At 43.3% G+C, this 12,971-nt stretch overlaps 1 protein-coding gene across 1 annotated transcript in view; it reads right to left on the bottom strand.

Annotated features, from left to right (window-relative positions):
* Window positions 1-6,455: 6,455 nt before the first annotated feature.
* Window positions 6,456-12,971, bottom strand: part of LOC121556572 (gasdermin-E) — a 44,629-nt gene continuing 38,113 nt past the window's right edge. The window contains exons 4-10 of the mRNA XM_041870449.2: window positions 10,860-11,034; window positions 10,290-10,410; window positions 9,997-10,122; window positions 9,487-9,614; window positions 9,089-9,254; window positions 8,907-8,980; window positions 6,456-6,841 (exon numbers count right to left, since the gene is read on the bottom strand). Coding sequence (XP_041726383.2) covers window positions 6,614-6,841; window positions 8,907-8,980; window positions 9,089-9,254; window positions 9,487-9,614; window positions 9,997-10,122; window positions 10,290-10,410; window positions 10,860-11,034 — 1,018 coding nt within the window. The 3' untranslated portion in view covers window positions 6,456-6,613. The remainder of the gene's footprint in view (window positions 6,842-8,906; window positions 8,981-9,088; window positions 9,255-9,486; window positions 9,615-9,996; window positions 10,123-10,289; window positions 10,411-10,859; window positions 11,035-12,971) is intronic.

Below are 12,971 nucleotides of genomic sequence, written 5' to 3'. Positions count from 1 at the left end.
GCAGGAGTAAAACATATCAAAAATAAGATAGTGTGTGAAGAAAAATGTATAAAACAATATGAATAAACCAATGCATAAATTCCCACTACTGTACATTAATTAATGACACATTCCTATGTCATACTTCCGTGTTAATGGCTTTTCATCAAAACGCAGTTGTATTTACTGCTGCCATATGCCTTTCATGAAGTTACTGAAGACCATTGCCCTACGTTTTGGCCCATTAAAGACCACTGTGCTATGTTTTGGCCCATTGAAGACCATTGTGCTATGTTTTGGCCCATTGAAGACCATTGTGCTATGTTTTGGCCCATTGAAGACCATTCAAAAAGCTTACAAAATTCAAAAACGACAAGGCTATTTGCTGAGTCACTTGCATAGCTTATTGTTGTATTAATGCTTTTTTTATGTAGTGTTAGGAAACCTATAACCAGCCTACAGATATTGTTGCACTCTCTTTGTCTAGGGGTCCTAGTCCTAGTTACATGGTCTGTAACCTGACTCATTATGTCTAGGGGCCTTAGTCCTAGTTACATGGTCTGTAACCTGACTCATTATGTCTAGGGGCCTTAGTCCTAGTTACATGGTCTGTAACCTGACTCATTATGTCTAGGGGCCTTAGTCCTAGTTACATGGTCTGTAACCTGACTAATTCTGTCTAGGGGTCCTAGTCCTAGTTACATGGTCTGTAACCTGACTCATTATGTCTAGGGGCCTTAGTCCTAGTTACATGGTCTGTAACCTGAATGAATGTGTGCATTTATTTGAGAAATTAGCGTTTGGGGACAATGTTGGATGCACATTTGCCCAGGAGACAGCGACTTACAGAGTTCAGGGCCATCTCAGTCTTGACCACTTGGTCTGCCAGTCCAAGTGCATCATTAATTTTTTTCATATGGTGATGAAACATAAATATGTCCACCAAACAAACCCAGCAGCCTCACGGCTTGCCACCTGGGACACGGACTGACAAGCACCTTAATTGGCAGCACCATGATGTGCTTATCAACCAGGCTCAGCACTTGGACAAAGTTGCAGCTCAAAGATGAGGGAACACTGGGAGAGAAACGCCCGGCTGGTTCCTGACTCTGGAATCCTTCCAGAAGACCTCTAAGGAACTCCACGTCTCCCAATGGTGGCTCCTTGGAACTCAGGATCAGGATCAGAACTCAGGATAAGACCCAGGTTGCAGACAGTTTGAATCACAGAAGTTTATTTACAAAACAGGGGGCAAGCAAACGACAAGGTCAAGGGCATGCAGAGGTCGGTAATCCAGGGCAGTGTCAAAAGGTACAGCATGGCAGGCAGGCTCAGGTTCAGGGCAGAATGGTCAAAACTAGAACTAGAAAACAGGGACTAAAGAGAACAGGGACTGAAGAGAACAGGGACTGAAGAGAACAGGGACTAAAGAGAACAGCAGTATGGAAAAACACGCTGGTAGTTTGACGAGACAAGACGAACTGACAACAAACAAACAGAAAACACAGGTATAAATGCACGGGGGATAATGGGGAAAATGGGCAACACCTGGAGGGGGTGGAGACAAGCACAAGACAGGTGAAACAAATCTGGGTGTGACATGAATAAGAAATGGAACACTAGTCACTTTAATAACGTTTACAGTCACTTTAATAATGTTTACATATCTTGCACTACTCATCTCATACGTATATACTGCATTCTATTCTATAATATTCTACTGTATCTTAGTCCATGCCGCTCTGTCATTGCTTGTCCATATATGTATATTTTCTTAAATTCCATTCCTTACTAGTTTTGTGTGTATTGGGTTTATGTTGTGAAATTGTTAGATATTACTTGTTAGATATTACTGCACTGTCGGAGCTAAAAGCACAAGCATTTCGCTACACCCGCTATAACATCTGCTAAACACGTGTATGTGACAAATAAAATTTGATTTGAATACAGCCTATGGGTAGCGGCTGATACAGTGAATTATGAATGCATAGACGTCTGAACGTTTACGAATAAGAACCACAGTATTTTTGATTAGTCTGTATAGCTAGGCTCCTAGCCCTGATTTCTGAACCTATCCAGTGTGCAACTCAGGTCATTAGCTATGGCTTTAACGTGTACTTGTTTATATATATGTTTTTGTATTTTTCATCTGATGTTCTTGTCGTATTTGTGTTATCAGTTGCAAACAGAGACATCATCCTCGACCATTTCTGTGTCTGTCTCCCATTGACGATGTTTGTTATGATGATGTTTGCCTGATCCCTGTGTCCAGTCTGATTGACTCAGACAAACTGGTCCCCCTCTCATTGGTTGTCAAACGCAAGCGTTTCTGGATCTGGCAGAAACCCATATACCTGCCCACTGACTTTACTCTCAGTGATGTGCTGACTGGAGACATACCGACCGTTAACCCCAGGTAAACACCTCAGTTAAAATGATAGGCTGCTGCAGGTTGCACACCAGAGGGGTATCCTACGAAGCAAGCTAGTTCTACTCAGGGTTTTCTAAAGCTAACCAGCTTCAGTTAGCTTCACATTCCAGCTCAGGCTTCATTTGTACTATGACAGTGCATATTGCTTGTCCACCTGCTGCTAACTCTAGCAGGCTTGTATCTGTGATTGCATGTTGCACATGGCTAGTCTCTCCAATAGCATGTGATTGTTGCAATTTGGGGCGTTCCTGCATGTGGGCATCCCATGTGGGCTCGCCCCCCCCTCAAGCATCCCATTGGTTCCTTCATGTGGCGTTTGGTTCCTGCAGATGCAGGAATGCCCACATGGAGGAATGCCCCGTTTTGCGGACCGCAATTGCACCCTTCTCAGTCAAACACCAAACTCTTCACTGTGCGTGAAGTTTCAAATGCATTCTAAATGCAAATGTATTACAAATAAAAAACTGAAATATCACATTTACATAGGAATTCAGACCCTTTACTCAGTACTTTGTTGAAGCACCTTTGGCAATGATTATAGCCTTGAGTCTCCTTGGGTATGACGCTACAAGCTTGGCACACCTGTATTTGGGGAGTTTCTCCCATTCTTCTCTGCAGATCCTCTTAAGCTCTGTCCAGAGATGTTCAATTGGGTTCAAGTCCGGTCTCTGGCTGGGCCACTCAAGGACATTCAGAGACTTGTCCCGAAGCCACTCCTGTGTTGTCTTGGCTGTGTGCTTAGGATCGTTGTCCTCTTGGAAGGTGAACCTTCACCCCAGTCTGAGGTCCTGAGCAGGTTTTCATCAAGGATCTCTCTGTACTTTGCTCCGTTAATCTTTCCCTCAACCCTGACTACTCTCCCAGTCCCTGCCTTCAGAGGTGACGCTTGGTATTCAGGCCAAAGAGTTCAATGTTGGTTTCGTCAGACCAAAGAACCTTGTTTCACATGGTCTGAGAGTCTTTTAGGTGCCTTTTGGCAAACTCCAAGCGGGCTGTCATGTGCCTTTTACTGAGGAGTGGCTTCCGTCTGGCCACTCTACCATAAAGGCCTGATTGGTGGAGTGCTGCAGAGATGGTTGTCCTTCTGGAAGGTTCTCCCATCTCCACAGAGGAACTCTGGAGCTCGGTCAGAGTGAACATCGGGTTCTTGGTCACCTCCCTGACCAAGGCCCTTCTCCCCCAATTTCTCAGTTTGTTCGGGAGGCCAGTTCTAGGAAGAGTCTTGGTGGTTCCAAACTTCTTCCATTTAAGAATGATGAAGGCCACTGTGTTCTTGGGGACCTTCAATGCTGCAGAAATGTTTTGGTACCCTTCCTCAGATCTGCGCCTCGACACAATCCTGTCTCTGAGCTCTACTGACAATTCCGTCAATCTCATGGCTTGGTTTTTGCTCTGACATGCACTCTCAACTGTGGGACCTTTATATAGACAGGTGTGTGCCTTTCCAAATCATATCCAATAAATTGAATTTACCACAGGTGCACTCCAATCAAGTTGTAGAAACATCTGAAGGATGATCAATGGAAACAGGATACACCTGAGCTAAATTTTGAGTCTCATAGCAAAGGGTCTGAATACTGATGTAAATAACGTATTTCTGTTTTTTATTTTTAATACATTCGCTAAAATTTCTAAAAACCTGTTTTCGCTTTGTCATTATGGGGTATTGTGTGTAGATTGATAAGGATTTTTTTTATTTAATCCATTCTAGAATAAGGCTGTAACGTAACAAAATGTGGAAAAAGTCAAGGGGTCTGAATACTTTCTGAAAGGACTGTATAGTGGGCAAAGAAATACAATTATAAATAACAAACCAAAGAAAGTCTTTGTACTTGAAGTGCCTTTTTAGGGCTTTTTAGCTCCAACTCCTCTCCTAATGTACCAACAACAAAAAAACAGTGGATACATTTGAAGAAAAACTTCCACCTAAGTACTGTGGTCAGTTTGTATTACCTTATAATTTTCAATTAAAGTATAGTGGCTGGTGGAGGACTACTTGGGGTGAGTGGGTCCTCCGAGAGACTGAAATGGGATGAGTGGAGGCCCCACGCACACCTCAGGGAAATGTCTGATGCCCTCCCAGTCACCCCATCCCAATCCCCCGGATATAGCCCCTCTCCATTCTCACCAATAACCACCATTAAATCTTAGTTGTAATGACAAACAAGGAATAATAAATATTCAACATCCTTTCCTAATCTGTCCAGAACTCCTATTAATTTTGTAATGGATTTAAATTACATCGTAGTATAATTAAGTCCTTCCTTCCTTCTCTCTCTCCCAAACCAAATCCATCCCTCTCCACCACCCCCTCCCTGTTCTCCCCCCTTTACCCCACCAAAGCCAAGCTTAACCCCACCTTCCATCTTTACTCCCCCTTGGCCACCCAAGCCAAGCTTAACCCCACCTTCCATCTTTACTCCCCCTTGGCCACCAAAGCCAAGCTTGTCCCACCCTCCCATCTTTACTCCCCCTTGGCCACCAAAGCCAAGCTTGTCCCACCCTCCCATCTTTACTCCATCTTGGCCACCAAAGCCAAGCTTGTCCCACCCTCCCATCTTTCCTCCATCTTGGCCACCAAAGCCAAGCTTGTCCCACCCTCCCATCTTTAATCCCCCTTGCCTCCCCAACCCAGTTCATCACCACCTCCCCTCCTTGTCCTGTCTTACCCACCAGACCCAGTTCATCACCACCTCCCCTCCTTGTCCTGTCTTACCCACCAGACCCAGTTTATCACCACCTCCCCTCCTTGTCCTGTCTTACCCACCAGACCCAGTTTATCACCACCTCCCCTCCTTGTCCTGTCTTACCCACCAGACCCAGTTCATCACCACCTCCCCTCCTTGTCCTGTCTTACCCACCAGACCCAGTTTATCACCACCTCCCCTCCTTGTCCTGTCTTACCCACCAGACCCAGTTTATCACCACCTCCCCTCCTTGTCCTGTCTTACCCACCAGACCCAGTTTATCACCACCTCCCCTCCTTGTCCTGTCTTACCCACCAGACCCAGTTCATCACCACCTCCCCTCCTTGTCCTGTCTTACCCACCAGACCCAGTTTATCACCACCTCCCCCTCCTTGTCCTGTCTTACCCACCAGACCCAGTTTATCACCACCTCCCCTCCTTGTCCTGTCTTACCCACCAGACCCAGTTTATCACCACCTCCCCTCCTTGTCCTGTCTTACCCACCAGACCCAGTTCATCACCACCTCCCCTCCTTGTCCTGTCTTACCCACCAGACCCAGTTTATCACCACCTCCCCTCCTTGTCCTGTCTTACCCACCAGACCCAGTTTATCACCACCTCCCCTCCTTGTCCTGTCTTACCCACCAGACCCAGTTTATCACCACCTCCCCTCCTTGTCCTGTCTTACCCACCAGACCCAGTTTATCACCACCTCCCCTCCTTGTCCTGTCTTACCCACCAGACCCAGTTCATCACCACCTCCCCTCCTTGTCCTGTCTTACCCACCAGACCCAGTTCATCACCACCTCCCCTCCTTGTCCTGTCTTACCCACCAGACCCAGTTCATCACCACCTCCCCTCCTTGTCCTGTCTTACCCACCAGACCCAGTTCATCACCACCTCCCCTCCTTGTCCTGTCTTACCCACCAGACCCAGTTCATCACCACCTCCCCTCCTTGTCCTGTCTTACCCACCAGACCCAGTTTATCACCACCTCCCCTCCTTGTCCTGTCTTACCCACCAGACCCAGTTTATCACCATCTAAATATTGTCCCCCCTCCCTTCTTCTCAGACACATTTACACCCTCTATACATCTACTTCCTCATCCATTCTCCTTCATTCACACAACATATACCCTATTCCTCCACACACCCATTCTCTCTGCTCTCCTACACATATTAATATTCACCCTCCTTCACTCTCCCATTCATATACACATACACATACCCACACACACCCTCTCTCTCTCACACACACACACACAGCATAAGGTTTCTGATGACAAAATGTATATTGTGAATCTCACAGACATCACAGGAATGGACCATCATACTGACTCCACATATTGAGCATTGGGGATGTTTGTTGAACTTTACTGAAAGCATTACAAGGATACATACATTGTTGTTCACTAGTTCTTTAGCTCAACTAGTGCAAGAGTAAAACATGGAATGGAATCGTGAGTGTATCAGTTCAAACATGATTTTCTAGCTCACTCACTCACTCGCTCTCAGCTTACACTAAAGAAGCCAGGCCTTTCACAGTGATACTCATGACAAGAGGAAGGTATCCAGGCTGGTCCTTCATCTCTGTCCTCAGTGTGTCCTCCTCTCTCTTCAGTGTAACTTTAGAGTGACCAAAGAGACTCTCTGTCCTCCCAAACACCTCCTCCTCAGTCAGAACAGCCAGACCTGCATCTCTCAGAGAGAGGGTCTCCCCACTCCCTGCTGCCACATGCTGCACCTGGAGGACAAGCAGCAAAGGAATAACATTTATATGCTTTATTTTCTGGGTCATTCTTGAATTAAGGTGGCATTTGCATCCTTCGACTTTGCAACAATGAAAAACCCTTTAAAATGACAATTAGTCCTTTATACTGCAAAACTTTATTTTTATGCATTGTTTAAAGTACTTAGTGAAAGCAAATTGGCTTGTCCCAGTAGTGATGAGTAGAGTGGTAGTGACATGTTTTGGGGATTTAGATTATTTGAATGCTATAAAATAAACGTATTTAATATCATTAGTGTTACCGCCTTGTAAATCACTCATTACAAAGATATACAATGACCTTGAGCATTCCTTCCAGTGGCAAACTGTTATTAGGGTAGGGGTCTATATTAAATACAATTATTTGCTAATCACACCCTTTTAGTATGTCATAAATATAATGATTCCATTGATTATTTGGTGTGTTTAAATAAAAAGTGTAATTGGTGTAACTCAATTGAAATGAAGGGAAATTACACTCTGAGCAAAATGATGAATCAAATCTCTTTAAAAATAATTTACTTAATAATTTACTAAAGGTTAAATGACCTTAGATTTGAGATGGGTGGCCTCCATTTAAGAAAAACCTAATTTACTTAAATGTGTCATTGGTGTTACTGTCAGTGGCGACGCGTCATTCAGGGCAGCCCCACAACTATCCAGGAGATGGCGGTGTTTTGCATGTAATTCTGGCTTTCATTCATGTCCCAACATGATATTATATCAGTAAGCAAACACATTTGATTTGCTTGAGCTAATAAAGCATACGTCCTCGCTTCCCGGTTGTATTGTTATTTTGGTCAATTTTCATTGAGTAAGACAGCTCCCTAATGCAGCTGTTTCAGCCTCCTTCAGTGAAATGTTGTGGAGAGGCCAGCCAGGGGAAAGCCCTCATTGATCTTCTCTGGTTGAACACAATTGGCTGCACATGATTGGCACATTCTCAAAGGTTCAGATGGGTGAGTGAATTCATTGGGACAGTGCAACAGCATGTACTGGGAGACTCAGGCAGCGGTTGCCCACTTGGGTGCTGCCATAGAGATTCATTAGTAGTGCCCGCCCAAGAAGACTTGATGTCATTTGCCACAGATAAATCGACGTCTTATCTCCGGTAGCTTTGATTGGACTGATGTGTCAATTTCATAGTTGTTTATCGTCTTCTAGCTAGCTAGCTGAAAAGTCTTCATGAATCATGTCAACTATCTCCTAGCAAATCATGTTCAAACTTTGCGTAATAAAGTAAATGTAGAGATAAGACATATTGGTGCTCATCAGCCAATGAACAGGCCTCCATTAAAATAAAGCAAGTTAGAAAATAATTCAATCTGAGTGGTTTGGAGAGAACTTGTGGTGGCTAACAGCTAGCTAGCTACAACGTGTTGTTAATGATTGATGTCAGAATGTAATAACCCATGGAACTGTTTCTATGCAATGGTTGAAGCGAGGGAGTAGCTTTATAAACTTTGTTGCTTTATTCATAACCGGAGCATCTTGTTAACAGGCAGATGCAACTACACTCAGAATGGTGTTTGTCTGTGTCCCAATACTCTAACAATGATTAGCAATATTGCAGACCAATGCTGATATTGATTCTGAAGTAAAATGTACTTTACTCTATAAAAGTATGCTGGACTACCGTGGTCTTCAGTGCAATGAGAGCCAAAGATATGGGAAAGTAGCCTATAAACTGATCATAACCCATATGTTAGAACGTTTGTGTGTGTGGCTCTAAACTCATTTCTGTGAATGGTAATTATTTATGATTGTGCATTCTATGGTTAGTGTAGTGTAGTAATGTATCGATTCATATTCACTTTTTTCATTGAGTTTGCCCCACCAATATTTTTGTTAAAAATGGCACTGGTTACTATCATCGGTGTTACTACCTCTACTGGTGGCACAATGTTATCATAATGGTAGAAATATTAGTTTATTTAGAATGGGAAGATATACCCAAATACATTTACATAAACAAAAATGTAGAAAAATGAAGTCCAGTCCATACAGGATTGGAGGCTCAATCAAGCAGGTGTGAACTCACCAGGATCTGCAGGGCCTGTAAGACTGGAGGACTGCAACAGGATCCCAACACAGAGAGACCCTCATCTGTCATTCCTGAAGAAATAAATATGCACACATATAAAACCACAGTAGTGAACCTAGTTTCCCAGTAACTGATCAAATAATAACACAGAATCCTGTGGAAACTGCTCTCTATCTCACCGTCCATGGCACTGACAATGAGGTGGATGGCAGTGAGAAGTGAGGATCTGATCTCATCCTTCCCAACACATTGGTCTACAAGATCCAGTATGGCCTGGACTGTCTCCCTCTCAGACTCTTCCAGATCACCCAGGTCAGGAGTCTCACCATCACACGTCCGATCCAGCTGTAGACAGAGAGACAGAGATAGGGGAGAGAGCGAGAGAGAGGAGAGAGAGAGAGGAGAGAGGGAGAAGAGTGAGAGAGAGTACATTTAAGACCGAGAGTATGTTACAGATATTCTGGTTGATATATTCATTCCTGCCATTAGTTGTGTGTGTGTGTGTGTGTGTGTGTGTGTGTGTGTGTGTGTGTGTGTGTGTGTGTGTTTGGCCCGTGTTTCTGTACGTCCCACTCACCACACTCTCCAGCACACTGACTGCCTCTCCATCCTCCATGGTTGTCTTGAGGAGCTGGAGCAGAGAGGAACGTGTGGCTGCTGGCAGGACTGACAGCAGCTGGAAATGACTACTCAGTTTCTCCAGTTCTGTCAACAGAAAAACAACAGACAAACCATGTTACTTTGTCAAAGTGTGATTAATGTTTTTTTATATACCAAAAGTGTGGTATATTGAACAGACGTTCCATTCAGTAGACTACATTACATGTTGACCAGATGATCCATTCAGTAGACTTCATTACATGTTGACCAGATGATCCATTCAGTAGACTTCATTACATGTTGACCAGATGATCCATTCAGTAGACTACATTACATGTTGACCAAACGTTCCATTCAGTAGACTACATTACATGTTGACCAAACGTTCCATTCAGTAGACTGCATTACATGTTGACCAGATGATCCATTCAGTAGACTGCATGTTGACCACTAGACAGAAGACATTAGCCTCCACTGGCATTATTACCTTTCTTCAGATTTAGGGGGCTGTTGGCATCAAAGTCACACACCTGGTCCATAATTCCATCCTCTTCAAACTCATAATTTGACCTAACCTTTTCAAAGCCCCCTTTGTTGGAGAAGAGGCACAGCTCTGTGGACAAGAGCAGACAACAGCCATAACCAGTCACACACAGACAGATACAGTGGCTGTACCACATACACACTGAGGAACATAAGCTAGCTGTGTACTTTACCATGGTACTTAACCATGCAGCTATACCTGGGACATTGCACTTGATTAACCATACACTTCCTCACCAAACTGTCCATTGCATTTGACAAAGAGTTCAATCAGACTGTAGGCCACGACAGTATTCGCAGGAATAACCAGTGACACATCACTATCTGTCTGAGTACTGCCGCTCTGCTTCATAGAGGCCTGTGGAGAAAATGTCAAATCAGTCAGAGACGTTTGGTGCACAGACGACCCAGATTCTAACCCAGACAGTCACCTCTACTACACCATTTCATTTTCAGGAAGTGGATCTAATGACAAAAACAGGAAATGATCTATGTGGGAAACCAGGGCTACAGCATTTACCACTACTGAACAGACATCTGTGAGTATTACCACTACTGAACAGACATCTGTGACTATTACCACTACTGAACAGACATCTGTGATCTGTCAATATGGTCTTGACATTTACATTATTTATATAGGCCTAGCTATCATAAAGTGAGATTATTGAGATAAAAAATCTATTTTACAACAGAGATCATCTAAATCTGAGTTGTCAGTTATACATTATTATGTTTTTCCACTCATGAAAATATGATGAAAACATCATTCACTTCAGTAGAACGCTTGTTAATCTTTCCTCCTACCTTCCCGCTCAGGGCCACACAGGTGCTCACGTTGGCTCCTACATTGCCGCGCTTCCGGACTTTGGTTGTGACGGGGCAAGGTTGTGATGTCATAATCCTCTCCATCAACACCCCTAATATTGCCCTGGGCTTCTCCCGTGTCTGCTTGATCACAGGGTGGGTCATTTCCAGACGTCTGCAGGAGGGACCCAGATAAATTATACAAAATATAGAGTGGGCGAGCAAATATTATTTAAAGGTGTTAGTGGTCCTCTGTAGCTCAGCTGGTAGAGCACGGCGCTTGTAACGCCAAGGTAGTTGGTTCGATCCCCGGGACCACCCATACACAAAAATGTATGCACGCATGACTGTAAGTTGCTTTGGATAAAAGCGTCTGCTAAGTGTTATAGTTAGGATTCTTTCTAGAGGGTCATTCTTGAACTGCATTGGCTTTTGCGTCCCTCGCCTTTGCAACCATGAAAAACACTTTAAGGGCTCTCTTCAATCTGTAACACTGAAGCATTACGGATTCCGCTAAATAAATTGAAATGTATTTTCCGTTTGAGCCGATATATCCAGCGTTTACCGTGAATGCAGTTTCTGCCAAGTCCTGGTAAATTAGGGTAAAATAAAACAATGTCTTTACATTTCAATCACGCTTTGAAGCTGCATTTCTGTGATGCGGATTGAATACAACCCTAAAATTACAAATAGTTAGACATTATACATGTTTTAGTTGATATTGAACTGTTTATCAATGTGAAAACATAATGTAAGTCCTTTATACTGCAAAACGTTATTTTTATGCATTCTTTAAAGTACTTAGGGAAAGCAAATGGGCTTGTCCCAGTAGTGATGAGTAGAGTTGTAGTGACATGTTTTGGGGATTTAGAGATATCTATCTATTATTTTGAATGATAGAAAGTAAATAAAAGTATTTCATATATTGTATAGATCAATAAAAACAAAGAAGGCTATTAAATTATTATTTTTTACAAATATAATATGTGTCCTTAAGTTTTATGTCATTAGTGTTACCCCCTTGTAAATCCATAATTAAATAAATATAAAAGGACACTCAGCATTCTCTCAAGTGGAGAGACAGAGAGAATTACTAGCTAATCACACCCTTTAAGTATGTCAAACATTTTAGAATTTCATTGATCATTTGGTGTGTCTAAATAAAAAGGGTCATTGGTGTTTGTGGAACTGTACTGGTTTCAGTGAGGTCCTTCAGAGAGGTGTCTATGGATTTCACCCCCAGGAGGTAACACTAATAAAGCTTATAAGCTAAAACAACATGTTTTCTCTTTTCTGATTTACTGAAATTAGATACCATACTCTAGTGTTGTCTCTGTATTTCCCCCCTATATTTTAAGCCGGTCTCTACCAGTGGACCTGCTGGGCCAGCACCTACAGCTCCACCAGCGTCTGGGTCTGCTGTTCAGACTCCTGCATTGAGGACTGCATTGAACTTGTTGTCAATTTAAATGACAACATTTCGTATGATATGTTACGAATTACAATTCGTATAACATGTTACTAATTGCAATTCGTACAATATGTTATGAATTTGCAATACGTATGATATGTTAGGAATTTCACTTTGTTGTGGCTAACGTTAGCTAGATGGGCAATGTTAGCTAGTCGCTACGGGTTAAGGTTAGGGTTAGAGGTTAAGGTTAGGGTTAGGACTCCCGAGTGGCGCAGTGGTCTAATGCACTGCATCGCAGTGCTAGCTGTGCCACTAGAGATCCTGGTTCGAATCCAGGCTCTGTCGTGACCAGGAGACCCATGGGGCGGTGCACAAGTTGTCCAGGGTAGGGGAGGGAATGGCCGGCAGGGATGTAGCTCAGTTGGTAGAGCATGGCGTTTGTAACGCCAGGATTGTGGGTTTGATTCCCACGGGGGGCCAGTATGATAAATATAAAATAATGTATGCACTAACTGTAAGTCGCTCTGGATAAGAGTGTCTGCTAAATGACTAAAATGTAAATGGTTAGGAGTTAGGGTTAAGGTTAGGAGAAGGGTTAGCTAATATGCTAAAACGTAGTAAGCAGTTGCAAAAATGTTAAAGTTGTCTGTGATGTGATTTGAACATTCGCGTTATACGCCACCCAATCTCCCTCCCTC

This window comes from Coregonus clupeaformis, unplaced genomic scaffold, assembly GCF_020615455.1.
Source record: "Coregonus clupeaformis isolate EN_2021a unplaced genomic scaffold, ASM2061545v1 scaf0064, whole genome shotgun sequence".
NCBI lineage: Eukaryota > Metazoa > Chordata > Actinopteri > Salmoniformes > Salmonidae > Coregonus > Coregonus clupeaformis.
The sequence above is the reverse complement of the archived record's forward strand: the minus strand, read 5'-3'. Positions and strand labels throughout refer to the sequence as shown.